The sequence below is a fragment of the Motacilla alba genome, chromosome 2, assembly GCF_015832195.1.
Source record: "Motacilla alba alba isolate MOTALB_02 chromosome 2, Motacilla_alba_V1.0_pri, whole genome shotgun sequence".
Lineage (NCBI taxonomy): Eukaryota > Metazoa > Chordata > Aves > Passeriformes > Motacillidae > Motacilla > Motacilla alba.
In genome coordinates, this window is record NC_052017.1 from 28,954,915 (window position 1) to 28,972,098 (window position 17,184).

The 17,184-nt window shown below is 34.7% G+C and overlaps 1 protein-coding gene across 2 annotated transcripts in view; it reads right to left on the minus strand.

Moving 5' to 3' along the window:
• Positions 1-17,184, minus strand: part of CRPPA (CDP-L-ribitol pyrophosphorylase A) — a 107,290-nt gene that overhangs the window by 58,905 nt on the left and 31,201 nt on the right. For both annotated transcript variants that reach the window (XM_038126986.1, XM_038126987.1), the window contains exons 4-5: positions 8,870-8,974; positions 1,450-1,495 (exon numbers count right to left, since the gene is read on the minus strand). In XM_038126986.1, the coding sequence (XP_037982914.1) occupies positions 1,450-1,495; positions 8,870-8,974 (151 nt within the window). The remainder of the gene's footprint in view (positions 1-1,449; positions 1,496-8,869; positions 8,975-17,184) is intronic.

Consider the following 17,184-nt stretch of genomic DNA (forward strand, 5'->3'; position numbering starts at 1 on the left):
AACACATACAGCTTCTGCTTCCTGAACTCATGCAATGTAGCAAGAAGCAAATCTAAACTTCAACAATCTTAAAGTACAGATTGTCATAGAGACCACCATAATAAGACTACCGTGGTTACTGAAGCAGATATATTGCATGCTGCCACAGCAAAGGGACATTAGCTAAGTAAAGGGATTAGCCCGATTGACTACCATGAAGGTCTTCATTTTTACTTTAAACTACACAAGCTTTTTATTATAAGCAATAGCTGAAAAAGATTGTACTGGCTTTAAGGCCAAAAAAAGGTGGTAACATGACATATACATATATATACACACACATATATATATATATGTATATGTATATAGAACTAATGTAACAACTAATCTCCTTGAAAGACCTATGAGATTATTGAAGCCCTTGTATACACAGGAGCATGGAAATTCATTTGGATAAAGGTTAGTTTTGTTCCAAGTTTGTAATTTTTTGACCACTGAGGAAGAGTCTGGCTCCATCTTCACTGGAACACATTGCTTGTCAGAATCAGAAATTTCCAAGCTTCCCAGTTCTATCTTTTTGATTTGTGCCTGAAAAATTCAATCAAGTAGTTGTAACAATGCATCTAATATGAAATATTTGCCCACTGTAATAACGAGAGTGAACAACTAGCCAGTCACTCTCCGTGCCTCAATAGCACACAGGTTTTCCTCTAAATTACTTAAATAGGAGCTGCATTCTTTTCTCTGGAAAGGAATTTTTAATCCAAAGGGAAGTCCCTTTCCCTTCATCAGTTTCTGAGGTTTTATCCCTGAGTTCTCAACAAAAAGTCAGGCAAGGGTCCCCTGAATCACTGCCTATCAGTTTACAATAACCATCTCATTATACAGTATTTGAGAATTCTTTCTTCCTACATTGTTTTTAGAGTGAATCCACCTAGATAAAGGCTAAATACAGTCTTAATGTTAAACTGGTATGAAACCACTGCCACCAGGAAAAAGGTTAACTGTTAAACTGTTCAACAAAATATTTATAAATTAATGAAATACCTCTATATCACATAACTGCTATATCAATTTCGGCAACAACTGCGTGTATATAAAACAGTGAAGAGCCCTAGAGAGTTAATATTTAATTTTCACTCTACTATGTAGGATAGAAAGACAAAAGATATTCAGAATTGACCTGCAAATGAAAGAAAAAAATTGCTTATTCCTTATAAGGCCCTTCAAAATTAATCTCTATTTGACTGTAATATACACAGCTTTTTATAAGGTTCTGTATTCTGAGAGAAGTAAATAAAGATAAATATGCCTAATAGAAAGATTCCAGTAAACAAGCTAAAACAACTTGCCTAAGCACATTTTATCCATCATATAACTTTTCTTAAAGACATTTCAAACTATCACACACAAAGTTCTTAATTAGAATCAGGAATATGCAAACTGACAGTCACAAGGACAAACACGTACCCTTAATGATTGATTCAGCTGCATACAGATCCCGCTTGTAGGTCACCTAAAGGACAGACAAGCCTCATTAGATTTAACACAGCAGGAAGGAATGTAAAACCAATAAAACAATGCCCTGAAGGCAATTCTTTACATTTTAAACACCATAAACAAGTGATACTGTCAATTTCTTAATTTTGGTAAAATATCACTCGCAATTTATGAGAACAGAAGTTGCAGAAACTACTGGAGACTTGAGAAAACCTCTTTCCCAAACATTCAGATCTACTTAGAACTCATTTGAAATCTAAAAGTATTTCCAATCCTTGAAAAAATCACGAAAACATGATAACACATCTATTTTTTTACACATTCATTCTACTCCAATTTCACTGCAAATAGATTAATTTTTAACAGGACTTGGGAATATAAAATTGACAGCCAGGGAGAAACCTTGTTATTGCTTTTACTAATATAGGTGCAATCTTTCAGTAGTGCAATACCATTATTGTTAATGAGAGTCCAAATAACCAGTGGGAGTCAGTGAGACTACAAGTAAACAGTGTGAGCTTTCAGAGAATTAATAAACATCAAATTCTTCTTGAAGACATTAATCAGATCAAGTTATATTAACAATAAGATGCTGAATATTTACTTGGTACTTGCAAAAACACTCTTCATAACTGTCTTTATACCCTCATGATGCCTGACAGTCGCAATAGGCTTTGCAAATAAAATCACAGAAAATTAAAGTCAGCGTCTACCCAGGACATTATAGTCTTTGCTAGCAATGCCTTCACAGTGACAAGCAGTGGCTTGAACTGACATGAGTATTAAATACTTGTATTTGTTTTTACTGTAAATTTACTGTTTTTACTGTAAATTTAATGTTTTTACTGTAAATTCATTTTATGCTAGATAAAATTTTACTGGACTTTCTGAATTTTTTTTTCTCCTGAGTCTGAATAAATTTTTTTCTTTCTTTTTGAAATGAACTGAACAGGATTCCAAAAGCTTTAGTGCTGCAAGGTAAATCTTTCAGCAGGACACCACTGACAGTATCAGCATATTAGTCTCCAAGTAAGTGATTACTTGATTTTAACATAAGGATTCTTGTAACCACTTTCCTTTCAATCTCATAAATTAGCTCTGGATTATCGTCAGACACAAATTTCCCACTGCATTATATTCTTTTAAATATATTATATTCTTTTTCTCATGATTTCCCACTGCATTATATTCTTTTAAAATGAAAAACTAACTTACTTCCCTACAGTTTGTCCTGCAAGAGGAGCAGCCAGAGAATTAATCTACCCTGATAAATGTTTGGAGGCTGACTTTACATACAGACATTTACATTTCTACGTAGTATTGGGAAGAAGCAATGTCTTGAAATTAGATTTAAGGATAGAGTGAGAAACTGAGTGACTGATTTTGCTGCAAAGGTTCTATTCACCAGATTCTAGAGGGTCTTTATACTGAACTTTCAGCAAAATGTAACAGATTATAATCTCAAAACCTATCAAGAAACAAGATTAAAGTCTGTTAGAAATAGTCTCACATCCTAACATTTACGGTCTCTTTGAGGTGCAAAAATATTTTTAAACAGTCTGATCTAAAAAAATGGTAGGTGCAGTCTTCAAGAAAACAACAGAGGAGAATAAAAACTTAAGAATAAACCTTTAAAAAATCTCTTCTGAAATTCTGAGACAGACATCAGTAAATGGTTTGTTTTCTAGAGAAATAAGTCAACAAAGACCATATTAACACGCTTCATTTGTAATTCTTTCCAAATCTTTTATCCTAAGGGATAATTTCAGATAGGAGCTCCTATAAGTTTTGTGAAAATTGCAGAGTTCACAGAAAAACCCTTCCAGATATCATCTGCAACCACCCATTACCAGTCAAGGAGGAAGAGTTTCTCTACTCCTCTTTCAATTTGACTAAGATGTTAAATTCAATTCCATGAATGTTCCTTATTTATAACAGTTGCACAGAGCTTGAACCCAGATTTCTCTATAGTATTCTAGATGCACTTGTAATACTTGAACATCTCTTTTCTAATTTCCTATTTTTGTTTCTCTGACATACAGTATTTTACCCACACACAGTGTAAACTTCCTATCCTTTGGGATGCCTACACCACATTTAAAGTCACTGCCTTCCAAGAACAATGCACTAAATAAGACCTATACTTCATTTGTTTTTAAAATCAGTCCTTTATATTTAGCTGCAATGAAAAGCATACTCTTTGTTGCAAATGTTTTCTAAGTAATCCTTATAAATAGGTTACTTCCCATCAATTATACTTTTATTTACAGATCCTTAAATCTTTGCCTGCAGATCCTTTAATCTTTGCCAGATTTAAACTGTTAAATACCTTAGACACAATAACAGTTTCTGCAGAAACTGGTGAGAATTATCTTTTGAAATATATCAATTATCTAATTTTTCATCTATTTAATAAGAACTAGTACAATTACAGTCATCCTATTTTTAATTAAGACATCATGTAGTAACAAGTCAAACTTCTGCCAGTTGTATGTTGTATCAGCACTACCATCTTTATCAGCCAAGATTACAGTCTTGTAATAAAGTCTTGAAGTCAATTTCACAAAATAAATAAATTCCATGTTGGCTGACATTAATTACTTTAATCCCATAACTCTTTATTGATCAGGTTTTGCCTGTAGCAGTGCACCCTTTTGTTTTGTTGATCAATATCAAACTCACAGACTCCCAATTACTCAAATTCTCATTTTTCATATGAAAATATTAATTTTAATTTGTCCTCTTGAACATACAGTGATCCAAGATTTTCAGAATGTTATTACTGCAATCAAGAATATGATTAGGCCAAATATTAAAACTCAACACAAATACCTCACATTCACAAAACATGAAAACATGACCTGCTTTTAGCAACAGCAGAACAGTCTTACTTATTAAACATCTCTACTTTTCTGTATAATTGACAATCTATTGTAACTTAATAAAGCCTCAAAAATCAGCAGATGACTTGGTTTTTCTGTGTGTCTATTTTTGTTAATTATCAGACTACCATTTTTCACTACCTGGGAAGATGTTGTTTTAGAAATTATTCCCCAAAATTACTTCCATGTGATGTTTAAAAGTCTTCTTCAAACTGATTTAGTTTGATGAGTGGTTCAGACTTACAAAAATGTACATTAAATTCAAAAATACAACTCTTTACACGATAAATACAAGGTTATGATCACACACATACAAAAATGCACTGCATTTCAGTTTAATGAAATTTTTCCCCTCTTACACTGTGACATCGTACAGAGCTCCTTTGTATGGGATAATTCTGTAGGATTAGAAAATAATCTGTTGCTTTTTAAAAATAGTGAGGAATTTTCACTCTGTCAACATTGCCTATAAATCTGTCATAATTTTTAAAAAGTGTTATTATACTGAATTTTTTATCTACAATACACACACATATTATAGTACAACAAACACATTCTGTTAGTTAATTTTTAGACTATTTAGAGTATTTAAATTATTTTTACTTCCAAGGTATCAAACACAGAGAAACTGAAAATGTGGTGTTGATAGAGACTTTGTTTCTTTTTTTTTTTGCGATCGTGATCCCAACTATCTTATAATTAGCTATATAATAGCTGTCTTTAAAATAGAACTTATGAATATTTATAACACTGAAGTAATTTGAATTACTTGGCTGTTTTCACTACAAAAAGTGATTTTAATTTTTAAATTTGTTCCCAGAAAATAAAAAAAAAAACTATCTCCTGCTTTAGCTCCAACAACAACTTTGAAATGTTACTCTCCCTAATGCGCAAGTGCTCAGGTAGAATAATTAGTGTTAATTCAAGAGGATAATATATAAACACCCACAACATTTTCCCACAGCTTTGAGTCATTTAATGTTATGTAGGTTGCGCACCACATGCATAAACTGAATTCTTACAAATATCTGATCTGTTTTAAAGATTCAGGGTCCACATAGGATGAAACTGTCAAACTGTTAATTGACTGCAGTCCTTCTGGCTATGCATCCTCTGAAACCTCACCTGAACAATGATTATTTATTTCAGTTCTTATTTATCTGGATAGAATATCCCTTTGCTTTGTGTTGGAAATATAGGACTGGAGCCATTGAAAGAATATCAGTCCTTGGCATATGAAATTTCATTTAGCTCAGCATTAAAAACTTAGCAGAAAATAAAAACAATATATTACAAATTACATTATTATGACAGCTAAGGAAAGAAAATTGTGTTTCTGAGAGCTGATTAGTAACAACAATAGTTCCATATCATTTTTTAACCAAACACCACTTAAGAAAACTGATAGTCTTCTGCACTTCATGGAACTGCAGACTGAGCATGACTGTTCTTTAATAGTACTGCTCTAGGTCACCTGCCAAACACCTTGGTACAGAGTGATCAACACCAGGTGCTATTCAAGAAGGAGCTGTATTGCTCCGTAGGCTCTAAACTGAAATGAGTATTTTCTGCAGAAACAATGTAATATTTTACAGACCTTGTCATTTTTATGCCTTCCACTTTTAATGTCTTTACAAGCCCCAGAAGACATCAACAACTTTTAGCTACAAAATTAGACAGGGCACAGGATGCGAGGAGGTACTTCAATGGCCTGGCACCAGCATCTTTGTGTTTATGTAAAATATTCACTGCTCTGCACCGCCTGCAGCACAGTGCCTGCACATAAATGGGTGCTCTTGCTACTGTCACACTCTGCACAACACTGTCAACACTGAGATTGTGCTGGGTTGACCTTGGATGAATACCAGGTGCCCACCAAAATTGCTCAGTCATTCCCCTCTTCAAGTGGATAGGGGAGAGAAAACATAACAAAAAACTCATGGGTCAAGATACTGGCAGGGAGAGATCATACAAACCAGACTCAACTCAGGGAAATTAGTTTAATTTAGTTTAATTTATTACCAATCAAATCAGAGTAGGATAAAGAGAAATAAAACCAGATATTAAAACTTCTTCACAGTACCCCTCCCTTTTTCCCAGGCTCAACTTTACTCCCAATTTCCCCCACCTTCTCCCCAGTGGCACATGAGGATGGGAACGGGAGTTGCAGTCAGTTTATATCTCTGCTGCTCTTTCCTGCATAGGGAGAGGACTTCCCTTTCCACATGTTATAATTTTCCAAATGTTTATAGGCCTCTTTCAAGTCAGTGCTACTGCAATGGATCCCACATGCTATAAAGTTTACAGCAACAGAATGTTTAACTTTTTCATAAACAGTGTTGTAGGTGACAGTGACACTTCAACAAGTCCCTTTTATAACAGATGTGTACAAGTTCAAGTCCAAATGAAACTGGGGACTGGTTACTAGTGCTATTCCTTGGGGCATGATACTGGGGACAATACTAATATCTTTCTTAACAACCTGAGAAAGGAGAAATACCCTCAGAAAAGTAGTAGATGATAACAAATGAACAAGTATTCATTCAATATGCTCAAGGGTCCAATAGTAACTTAGAAAGATCCTGAAAACCTGGATAAAGGAGCTGAGAGAAACTTTGTGGTCTATAACAAACATAAACACAGAATCCTGCATCTGGAACAAAACTACCCTGGGCAGCAGCAGTCCATGCTGATGCTGAAATACAGAAAACAGCTTTAGAGAGAAGGACCTTCTGGAAAAGCTGAGCATGAGTCAGCAGTGGGGAGCAGTGGAGAAAAGGAATCCAACAGGGCTGTATCAGCACAGAAGTAGTACTTATTACAGGTAATATAGGGATTATTCCCCTGTATTTGACCCTTCAGAGAACAGGCTAGAGTGCTGCTTTTAGCTTTGGGCTCCACCGGTACAACACAAAGAATAACAGGAGGAAGCCAGTAGAAGACTGCTAAGATGGCGTGAGAGAACTTGGCTTGTTCAGCCCAAATTACAGAAGATGGAAGGTGGGGAAGGGTTAATTAATGGCCATAGTGAAGAATAAATTGGACTTTTCTTGCAGAGCTTTCTGTTGGCCTTTCTTCCTTTCCCAGTGCAAGAGGGATTAAGGGAAATATTGATGAAATATTATGAAAAAAGCCCCCATACAAGGTGATACTCATTAGAATTGTCTTCCTGAGAGAGCCTGTGAAATTTCCCTTTTTGGAGATATTAAAAACTTAGCTGGACAAGGCCCTGAACTGCCTAATATAACTAACCTGGTCCCACTTTCAGCAAGGTGTAGGACCAGATGACATCTTTCTATTTCATTAAGACTTAATTATTCTGTCATTCTAAGCTACATTTATCTGCTGGACACCAGTAGTATCTACAGATAACAAAGAACCAGATGAACACTATAATGAGCTAAATGAGCATTAGTGGTTATTTTGCTACCCTTCACATAAGTACCATGCTTTGCAATATGCACAATGAAACCATCCAAAAAATTGTGTAATGTAAATATGCATGACATAATCTGTCCCTCAGAAGACTAAATAGTAAAACAGACCATATGCCGTTTCAGAAAGACTATATATCCCCAACAAGGTATCAAAAGAAATTTTGTATGCAACCAATGCACAAATAAATTTTGCTGTTAAATTGCACAGGAAACTTGCACTGCAGATTCAGGAAATTGCCTTTCTTTTTCATGAAAGATTTGAAGATTTATGGTTATACTATTAGAAAAATAATGTCTCATTGGAGGAAATTTACTGTCAAAGACAGATGCAGTGATTTGAGCTTCCAGCTCCTTCAATGTGGTAATGAATAAAATAAAATAAATAAAATAAAATACAAAAAACTTTAAAACTGCTTGACGCAACAGCTACTAAAAATGAATAATGTCCCACCATCCAAATCAATGATATGCAATACTTTGAAGTAGAAGGGACATATGCTTTGGCATCTGTAAACAGAGCTGCTTTGTCATTCATCAGGAACCTACCAGATTACCAGACAAGGTAAATTATGTCTAAAAAAATTTAAAAGATTTTTTGAAGAGGTCATAAATATTACAGTGTTACTGAATGTAATGAACCACTCTAAAAATAAAATCGTTTATAACCAGGTATTTGGCATGATTAAAAAAAAGTGGTCTCATTACAGAAAAAGTGGAGGAAAATAGACAAAAGATATAGAAATAGTACAGGAAAGCCCATATTATAAAAGAAAATTCTTAGTTTTGGAGATTACAGATTTATAGTTTTAGAGATTCTCAGGTCCATTCAAATACCCAGATGTTTTTCCTGTTTACAGGAAAATGCTGTCTTCATTGAATATCTCAAGTAACACCTGCCCAAATCTCTCTACAATAATGAGCCCTAAAAAGAGCCCAGACAGAACCAATTCTGAAAAATGAAACAGAAAGCCAAAATTACAATTTAAAACACATCTGAATTTTTATGGTAATATGCAAATTTTATTATTTTTAAAAAAAATATATAGAACTAGATATTATTATTGTCTTTACCTTCCAGAGGTCAGCTGTTCCTTCAACAAGTTTGGCATTTGTTTTACAGTATTTCAGAGCCAGATGCAAACATTCAGTTCCATAATCCAGGTCATAGTCTGTGCACTGTAGTAATGAAAAAAGAAAAAATATACTAAATTAGTCTTAGATACTTCTAAGCAATAACACATTTTCTTTCATTAATGAAACCTTACATCTCAACAGTCCTAGCCACAGTAATACATCTGTATTAGGCACATAGGTTCAGCATGGATCAGAAATAAAACTGTTCCAAGAAGCTTATGCCAAATTGTGACTATTCAGCAAAGTCCTACAGAAGTAAATAAACACTTCATAAGCACAGATTAATTCACTTAGGTGCGGCAAGTACCTTGCTAAACCTTTACATTGTTAAATAAATGAATGAGAAGTTACATGTATAAAGAAATTCTTGATGCAGTTGAGAGATGACTCACCAATAGACACCTCTGACCTTCCAGTGACAAACATTTAGCATACAGGAACAATTTAATAGATGTAGAAACATGACTCTTCAAGGGCTGTTTTGGTTATTGCAGCATCAAAAAAGGGATGGCAGTAACTAAGAACCTCCATATTCCTTATGAGATTCCCTCTATCTTTTTCTCCAGTTATCTGCACAGAAAATAGCAGTCCTATGCTGCTACATGAGCCTTACTGATAAAAAAAACCCAAAAATCAAACCACACCAAACAAAGGTTTATCTACCTTTTAGTCATCTAGAAAAGATATTATGTTCTTGACACACCCTTCCCAAGCAGTTTGGCTTCCTATTGATACTGATTATAAGAACCTCATTAATGAAAAACTGAGTAGGGAGAAGAATCTTCTGAGTCAAAACATAGGTAGAAAAGCAGGAACTGGGAGCTTATCAGTCAGGACTACCTCAAGATGAATTAGCCTAGGATAAGAAAGTTCTACTCTTTTCATATTGCTAAATTACCAGTCCATCCAGAAACACAAATTCCATGTAACAAGGATAACTTAAGATAACATCTTTTATTTTTAAAAAAGGAGGTATTTGAGAAGATCACAGGCTGGCTAGCCCACTATCCAGTCTCTATTTCAGAGTGAGTTGTCAACAACAAGTAAGAAAGAACAAGGCAATAATATGTTCTTATTTTCCCAGAATGCTCCCTTTGCCTCATATAAAGCTATTATTCTGGCTTCAGAAATCCCTATAATAAAAAGTCCCTGAGGGACACACTGAACCAGAAGCAACCGCCTTAACAGCACTCAGTGAACAACAGGATAACTAAATTTACTCAATTATTTTTTGAATAGCAGTATTTTTTAGCAACTGCAGCAGGGAGTATCTCATTCATCGCTCTTTTCATCACATGCTCTGTTATTCTGACAGAAAAACCACCTTCTCAACTCTTCAAAATGTTCCACCACATCTCACATCTTTCCACAGATAAAGAGATCAATATCTATTCAGTCATTTCATGTGTGGAAACTAATTCAAAACTTTGATCAACCCTTTTGTCCTCCATTTATCTATACTTACCCATGAATTTTACCACAATAACCTTCTACAAACCTTCACAGTTAGCCCTCATCTCTACTATGCAGAAAATAATGCACACATCCACTCCCTATTTCAAATTATTTGTGAACAAAAAAACTGCAGAGGACTCAGTACAGACCATCATAAAATTCCAGTGGTGATTTACTGCAATGAAAACTGATCATGCACTTGACCCTGTTTCTTATCTTTTAACAAATAATCTACTCTGGTAAGTCCTTTATCTTATCCCAAATCTTTACATTTCCTTCAAGAGTCTTCAGTAAAAGCTTCTGTGAAACATCTTATTAATGCACTTAGGGTATTATCACCTCAACCAACCTCAAACAAAATGCCAGTGAAGTCCTTAAAGAATGACAATTAGCTCTGCAATACATAACCTTTTCTTTACAAACAATTCCACTGTGTCAAATTTAACCACAAATCTACAAATTCATGTTTCAAAGATACTGTCCTCAGTAATTTCCAGTCCCCTCCGGGATTCAAGAAATCAAAATTGTCAAGCATGTAAAAATTTCAGTGGATTAAAGAACCAAAAGAGAGTACTGCAATACAACCTGCCATTCTTTTTATTAACTTCCTGAAGAAGTTGATTAAACCGATGAAGAAAATTTTTAGTTTCTATTCTTGTTTTATAATGTATCAGTGAAATTCAAGGAATTCATTTGCATTACACATCTGAATTGCAATACTCATACACACAGACATCCTAGGAAAAAACATAGGTATCACTTTTATATTATTTAAATCAGTGAATTCTGACATTTTAGTTTGCCAGCCAACTTAGAAAAGTACTTTAAATGTTACTGTTCTTTACAGTTTTTTAGTTTGAGTTACAAAACAAAATGGACACAAGAACATAGAGTAACTTAAAAAGGAAAGGATTTCAAAAAACCACTTTGGAACATTTTTACATTAAGCAGAAATTTAAATAAACAGGATACAAAAAAGGTCAATAAAGAAGACAAAGGAATAGGGAACTCTATCATCTCCAAAATACATTAAAATGCAGTGATCCCTCAAGTAAAGAAGTACAAAGATAAAATGCCAGTAAAACAAGAAATGGCCTAGTAACTTTCAATTCCAAATATTTATTACCAAAATGTTTCCTTCTTTCATTTTGTTTTGAAAGAAAATTTTCTGGTACAACGCAAACAATTTTCCACCAATGTGAACAACATATAGATTAAAAAAACCTCATGTATTTTTTATTTTTGCTTCAGAATGGAAGAGAAAATTTCAGAAATAAATTCAGCTGTGAAAGAATTTACTTGAATTATAACATTTTAAAATATATGGGTAAGTAATGCAACTAGGACAAAACTAAGCAATTGCAAATTTTTAGCAAGGTATTAATCACATATAATTAGTTGGGAGTGGAGAAGTTCCAGAAATGGGCTAAGGCATCTTGAGAGTATTGCTTGCTTCAAGGGATGAAATATGACAGAAAGCAAAGTAATAATTAAAAACATATTTCACTAACACTTGTATATCATGACATTAACCAGTCTAATTATCTGTAATTGTTTCAGCCTAAACATATTGTCAGAGTGTACTGTTCTCCAAGTCTGATACACTGATGTCAGAGGAGAACAATGAAATGAAGTAGCAGCACAAGGCCAGCTGTTTATATACCATCTCATGCTAAACATCTTCACATGTGAAATTTTAAACCCATATTAAAAGTGCAGAATTCAAAAGCTTCTAGAAATTCAGTTAACAAATTAAGCATTATTAGAGAGCACCTATAAAAAACCATCCTGCATCAGGCACAGCATCACCAGCTGGTCAAGGGCAGGGATTGTCCCGCTCTGCTCTGCACTGGTGCGGCCTCACCTCGAGTGCTGGGGGCAGTGTTAGAGTGCCCCAACATAAAAAAGACACTAAACTATTACAGAGTGTCCAAAGGAGGGCAACAAAGATGCTGAAGGGTCTTGAGGGGAAGCTGTATGAGGAGGGGCTGAGGTCACTTGGTCTGTTCAGTCTGGAGAAGAAGAGAGTGAAGGGAGATCTCATTGCAGTTACAACTTCCTTACATGAGGAAGCAGAGGGGCAGACACTGATCCCTTCTCAGTGGTGATCAGTGACAAGACCCAAGGGAATGACCTGAAGCTGTATCAGTGCAGGTTTAGGTTGGATAGTAGGAAGTGATTCTTCATCCAGAGGAAAGGAGCAGGCTCCCCAAGGAAGCAATCCAGCACCAAGCCTGGCAGTGTTAAAGAAACATTTCAACAATGCTGTTAGGTGGTGGGACTACTGGGGATGTCCTCTGCAGGGCCAAGAGTTGGATTCAGTGATCCTAATGGTCCCTTCCAACTCAGGATATTCTATGATTCTACAAGAAATCCAGAATATTTGTGAAGAAAATTCTTACTGACCCAGGTATACAACCATTCTCATTCTAAGTCTTCTGTATGTAATTCAGTGTATGTCTAGATTCAATTAACAATACAAAAATCTGTTTAAAACTCTTACTCTTTCTAAAGCCCCTTTATTACTGAAAGCCTTTTTAACATAAGTTTGACAGTGTACAGTTAACTGAACTTGACATGCACACATAGCTTTGTGAAACAATAGACATAGTTTAAGTCTCAGACCACAGATTTGAAATGATGGAAACAGCTGGAAATATTGGCACAAAACATATCCACAAAAGAAAGAAAACATAATAGTTTAGCTCTTTAAACAACACAGAAGGAAATATGTTACTTAAAAATGCTTTTGTACTGTTGAATATTCAAAGGCATTCCAATAGGTAGTTTTGGGGACACTTTTTTGTGGGTAGTTTTTTTTGTTTGTTTTCCAAGAGTGGATGTTTGAATAAAGTGCTACGAGTGGAACGAGATACAGATTTTAGCATTACACTAAGTCTTCTTCCTCTTCCCCCCAAATTTCTTTGAAAACATTTTGAAAAATACTACTACATCCTAAAATGCAAGGTGTAAACATAGAATAAGAGGTTAGAGAAAAGAGCAGCTATGCAGCCTGTGTCTCCCTGGTATTTAGTAATAGTCCATGTGCTTACTAGCTTCCAGTACAATACTTTGAACACTAATTTACTGTATCTTTATATGGGAACCAGCAACCATACAACAGAACTAGCACAGATTAAAAAAAGGTTCAATACAGGACTGTTATTTTCTTATATTTCCATCATTCCTTAGTTTATAATGACACAAAACAATATTCTTTTATGCATGAACTGAAAGGAAATTTTCAGATATGCTCCTTTACACAGCTATCTTCTGTGTAGAGCTTGTGTAGAGCCAGCATTTTCACTTCCGTAACCCTTGACTGTGTAATCTTTAGCACTTTTTCCAATGTCAGCAGAGTCTCCATTTTATTCTCCCATGTAAATCTATTCTGTAGCAATATCAGAACACTTGCCCTTAAAATGCATAACTAATCAACAATAGCAGAGCTTTAGGATTTTTCCAGATGCTGGCAAATCAAGTTTCCACTGCTGAAGTGCCAGAATACATCATGAACATTCATCATCAGGAACATTTTACTGAGTTAAGAAAAGAAGTAGACACAAGCTCTCACTGAACTTGAATTAGCCTATTTTTATCATATTTTATAAAGACTTTTTTGCCACGCTCATTACCAGTGAAACCAAAAATTGCTGAATCCAACAGTGGATTTGCAGCAAGCACTCAGCCTACAGCACTATGCCAGCAGAAGCAGCAAACAGAAGGAGGAAACATGAATGAGGAAACACTGAGATCAACGTAAACCAGATTATCTCATCTCTGAAACTATTTTTACTGTAGCTAATTATTAAAACTGTTGTGACAAACATCCAGATGCAGTAGTAGTGAAGAGAACAAAGATACAGAAGTTTATTCCCTAACAGAATTAAGCAAGCCTTTTTTTTTTATACAGATCTGTATCTATACCCCAAAATCTTTTAATGCAGTAACTGCAAGTGCCTTCTCCATACATGCCATGATTTCCTGGCAATGTGCCATTAAACCCCTGAACGCTTCCTGATTGCTTATTGCAATATTTTGGTACTCATGTTGTTGCTTCCAAGTACACTAAATATGTACCCATATTTTAATTACAACATGAAGAAATAAGAAAATGGCAATAATCTATGTGACAAGAGTAGTAGCCAAAACTCTGTGTTAGGACTCATTGTTTACACTTTTTAAATTATCTTGCAAATTGGAAAAACACTTGGGAAAGAATTATTTGCACAAGACAAAGACAAGAAAAATCTTGCCCTAATATAGAAAATACAGATTATTTAGGTTATTGTAAGAATATCTGAAGAAGTAATTGTTCACATTCTCCCAATAAAGAGATGTCTAAATACGTCACATTATAAAATTAAGAAACCAACAGATAATTTAATCTAGGTTGGACGCAAAGGTGAGCCAAATTCAGGCCAAGCTAAAATGAATATTTAAATTTTAAATTTTTTTAACAGATAAGATTGTTCATTCTTGGAACAATTTACTTCAGATAAATCACCTCTTGAATTATGCAAGATCATAAATGGTCCTTTTCCATGCCTTTCAATACACCAAACTGTCAATAATAAGAGATTAAAACCTCTAGCTTCACTACCTGGTCTTCTTTGTTACTCTCAGAACAAGCAGCAGATGACAATTTAGGTGGGTGCTCTCCCATACACAGGGTACCAGGATCCTCATTCAGTATTCAGCATTTTCTGAGCCTGTGCCAAACAGGTGATTCCCATGGATTCAGGACACTTACCAAGGTAAAGCCAGTAACACCACAGTATTCTCATAACCCAATCTAACTTCCAACTTGAATATCTGCATTGTGTCTTCTTAACATACACCTTCCAAATTTTATCTGAAGACAAAATGCCTTTTCAGTGCCATAGAGATGCCAAATTTCACCCATGGAGTGGAAGCTTTGCACCACTTCAGCAAACAGTTCCAAGAGCTAATATGCGAATTTGCAAAGTTCTTTGAGATCCTACAGGATGAGGAGTGACATAAAATGGAAGTAATTATCCCATTAGCAAAAATCCTTTTTTTTTTCTTGTGTAAGGCATTAGAATCTCTCCAAACATTCTTGTGGCAGAATTTAATTAGGGCAAGGTGGGGATTCAGACAATATCCTGGCTCTACCATTGCGCCAAAGAACTAATCAAGTACAGAGCTATCTAAACTAGCACAGTTTTCTCCAGACCACCAATCTAGCTTCACTTTTTGAATAAAAGAAAGCATTACTAACAAAATTTATTTTAGCATATTTACCCTGAAAAGTATTCTTTAGAATTGGGTAGGCTTTAAGGATAGGAAAAAGTATTTATTCCTCCCTGCTCCTCAGGGCAAAGATGTCAGGTTAAAAAGATGCTAGATGGAATAGCATATCTCTCTGGAAAATATCTCAGAGCTACAACCCACAGACTATACAAATTAGGATATTCATTTAGGTGAGGTTGACAGCACTGTAGTTAAACAGTCTGCATGCATCAGCCTGACAATGAACGGACAAAGGCAGAACCCCTGCAAAACTGCCTTATTAAAAAATTAGCGCCGTAGCAATTTTGCATCAAAAAAAGAAAAAAATTATCAGCTTTCAGTGTGCATTAAATGGAACAGAACTCACATTCTATTGAGGTTCCAAATAAACAATTTTTTAAAATGTGACTAAAACAAGTCATAAAATCAAAGCTGAAATGGACCACAACAATGAAAGGGTGCTGTTGATAATGTGAAATTTCTCATGTAAAAAGAAATAGATTACCTCCTAACATTAAGTAGTACACAGATTTCCTTGTCAAACCATTATATCTAAAATCCTAATGACCAATGAAAAATCAGAAAGGCTTCCTTTTGTTAGATTATTTCATATGCTTAGATTGTACATTGGAAAAGTCACAGATATTTGCCATCTTCATACAAGTAGTACACCAATAATTAAAACTAGGGCTAGGAATTTCAAAAAACTATTCAGCTGAGTATCCAGCTTACTTGGACCAATCAAGTAGGCAGTTACACTAAAACTGTAATTACCTGTTATATAGGCAGATGGAAAAATGGAAGAATGCTGCCTTTAAGACTCCATACAAAGAACATTGGTTTGTAGTGCTGTCTTCATACAAATCATACTACAAGATTACTATTAGTCTAGCCAGCTCTTGCCTAATTCACAAATCACTTCTTGATTCAGTATTTCAGAATACCTTTAATGAGAAGGAAGAATACCTATAGACACAAACTGGAATGCAGAATTAGGACAAACACAATAATGGTGTTACATGGCATATATTTATAATACATGGCATATATTTATAAGACCTGAACATATAACTATAAACTACAAAAGTAAAGTGGGTGACCAGAGCATGGGGATGTGGAAAAGGAACTGGACCTACACACACGCACACAGCATACAGGAACTGCAAAATCCATTTGAATAAGAATGAATTTTGAATATAAATGATCATCCTTACAATACAATACACTTAATAAAAGATTCCTGATGCTTATTTTAAAAAGACAAAGGCCAAGAAACAACTCAGTACAACTTATGACGAAACATATATTCTATGCACTATTTGTCATATGTTTCAAACAATGGTGATCTCTTTTTCAGAGCTTTTACACTACAAAAATGAACAGGTCTGACCCATACCAGTAACGCAGGATGGAAGAGAATCAGACAAAAAAATGATCCCCAAATGAATGCTTACAGGAGATAAAATATTAAGTTGGTAAACCTTGGTGACAACTTACATGCCTTGATACACAAAGTTTCATGTTTGGTGAATGTTAAAAATAAA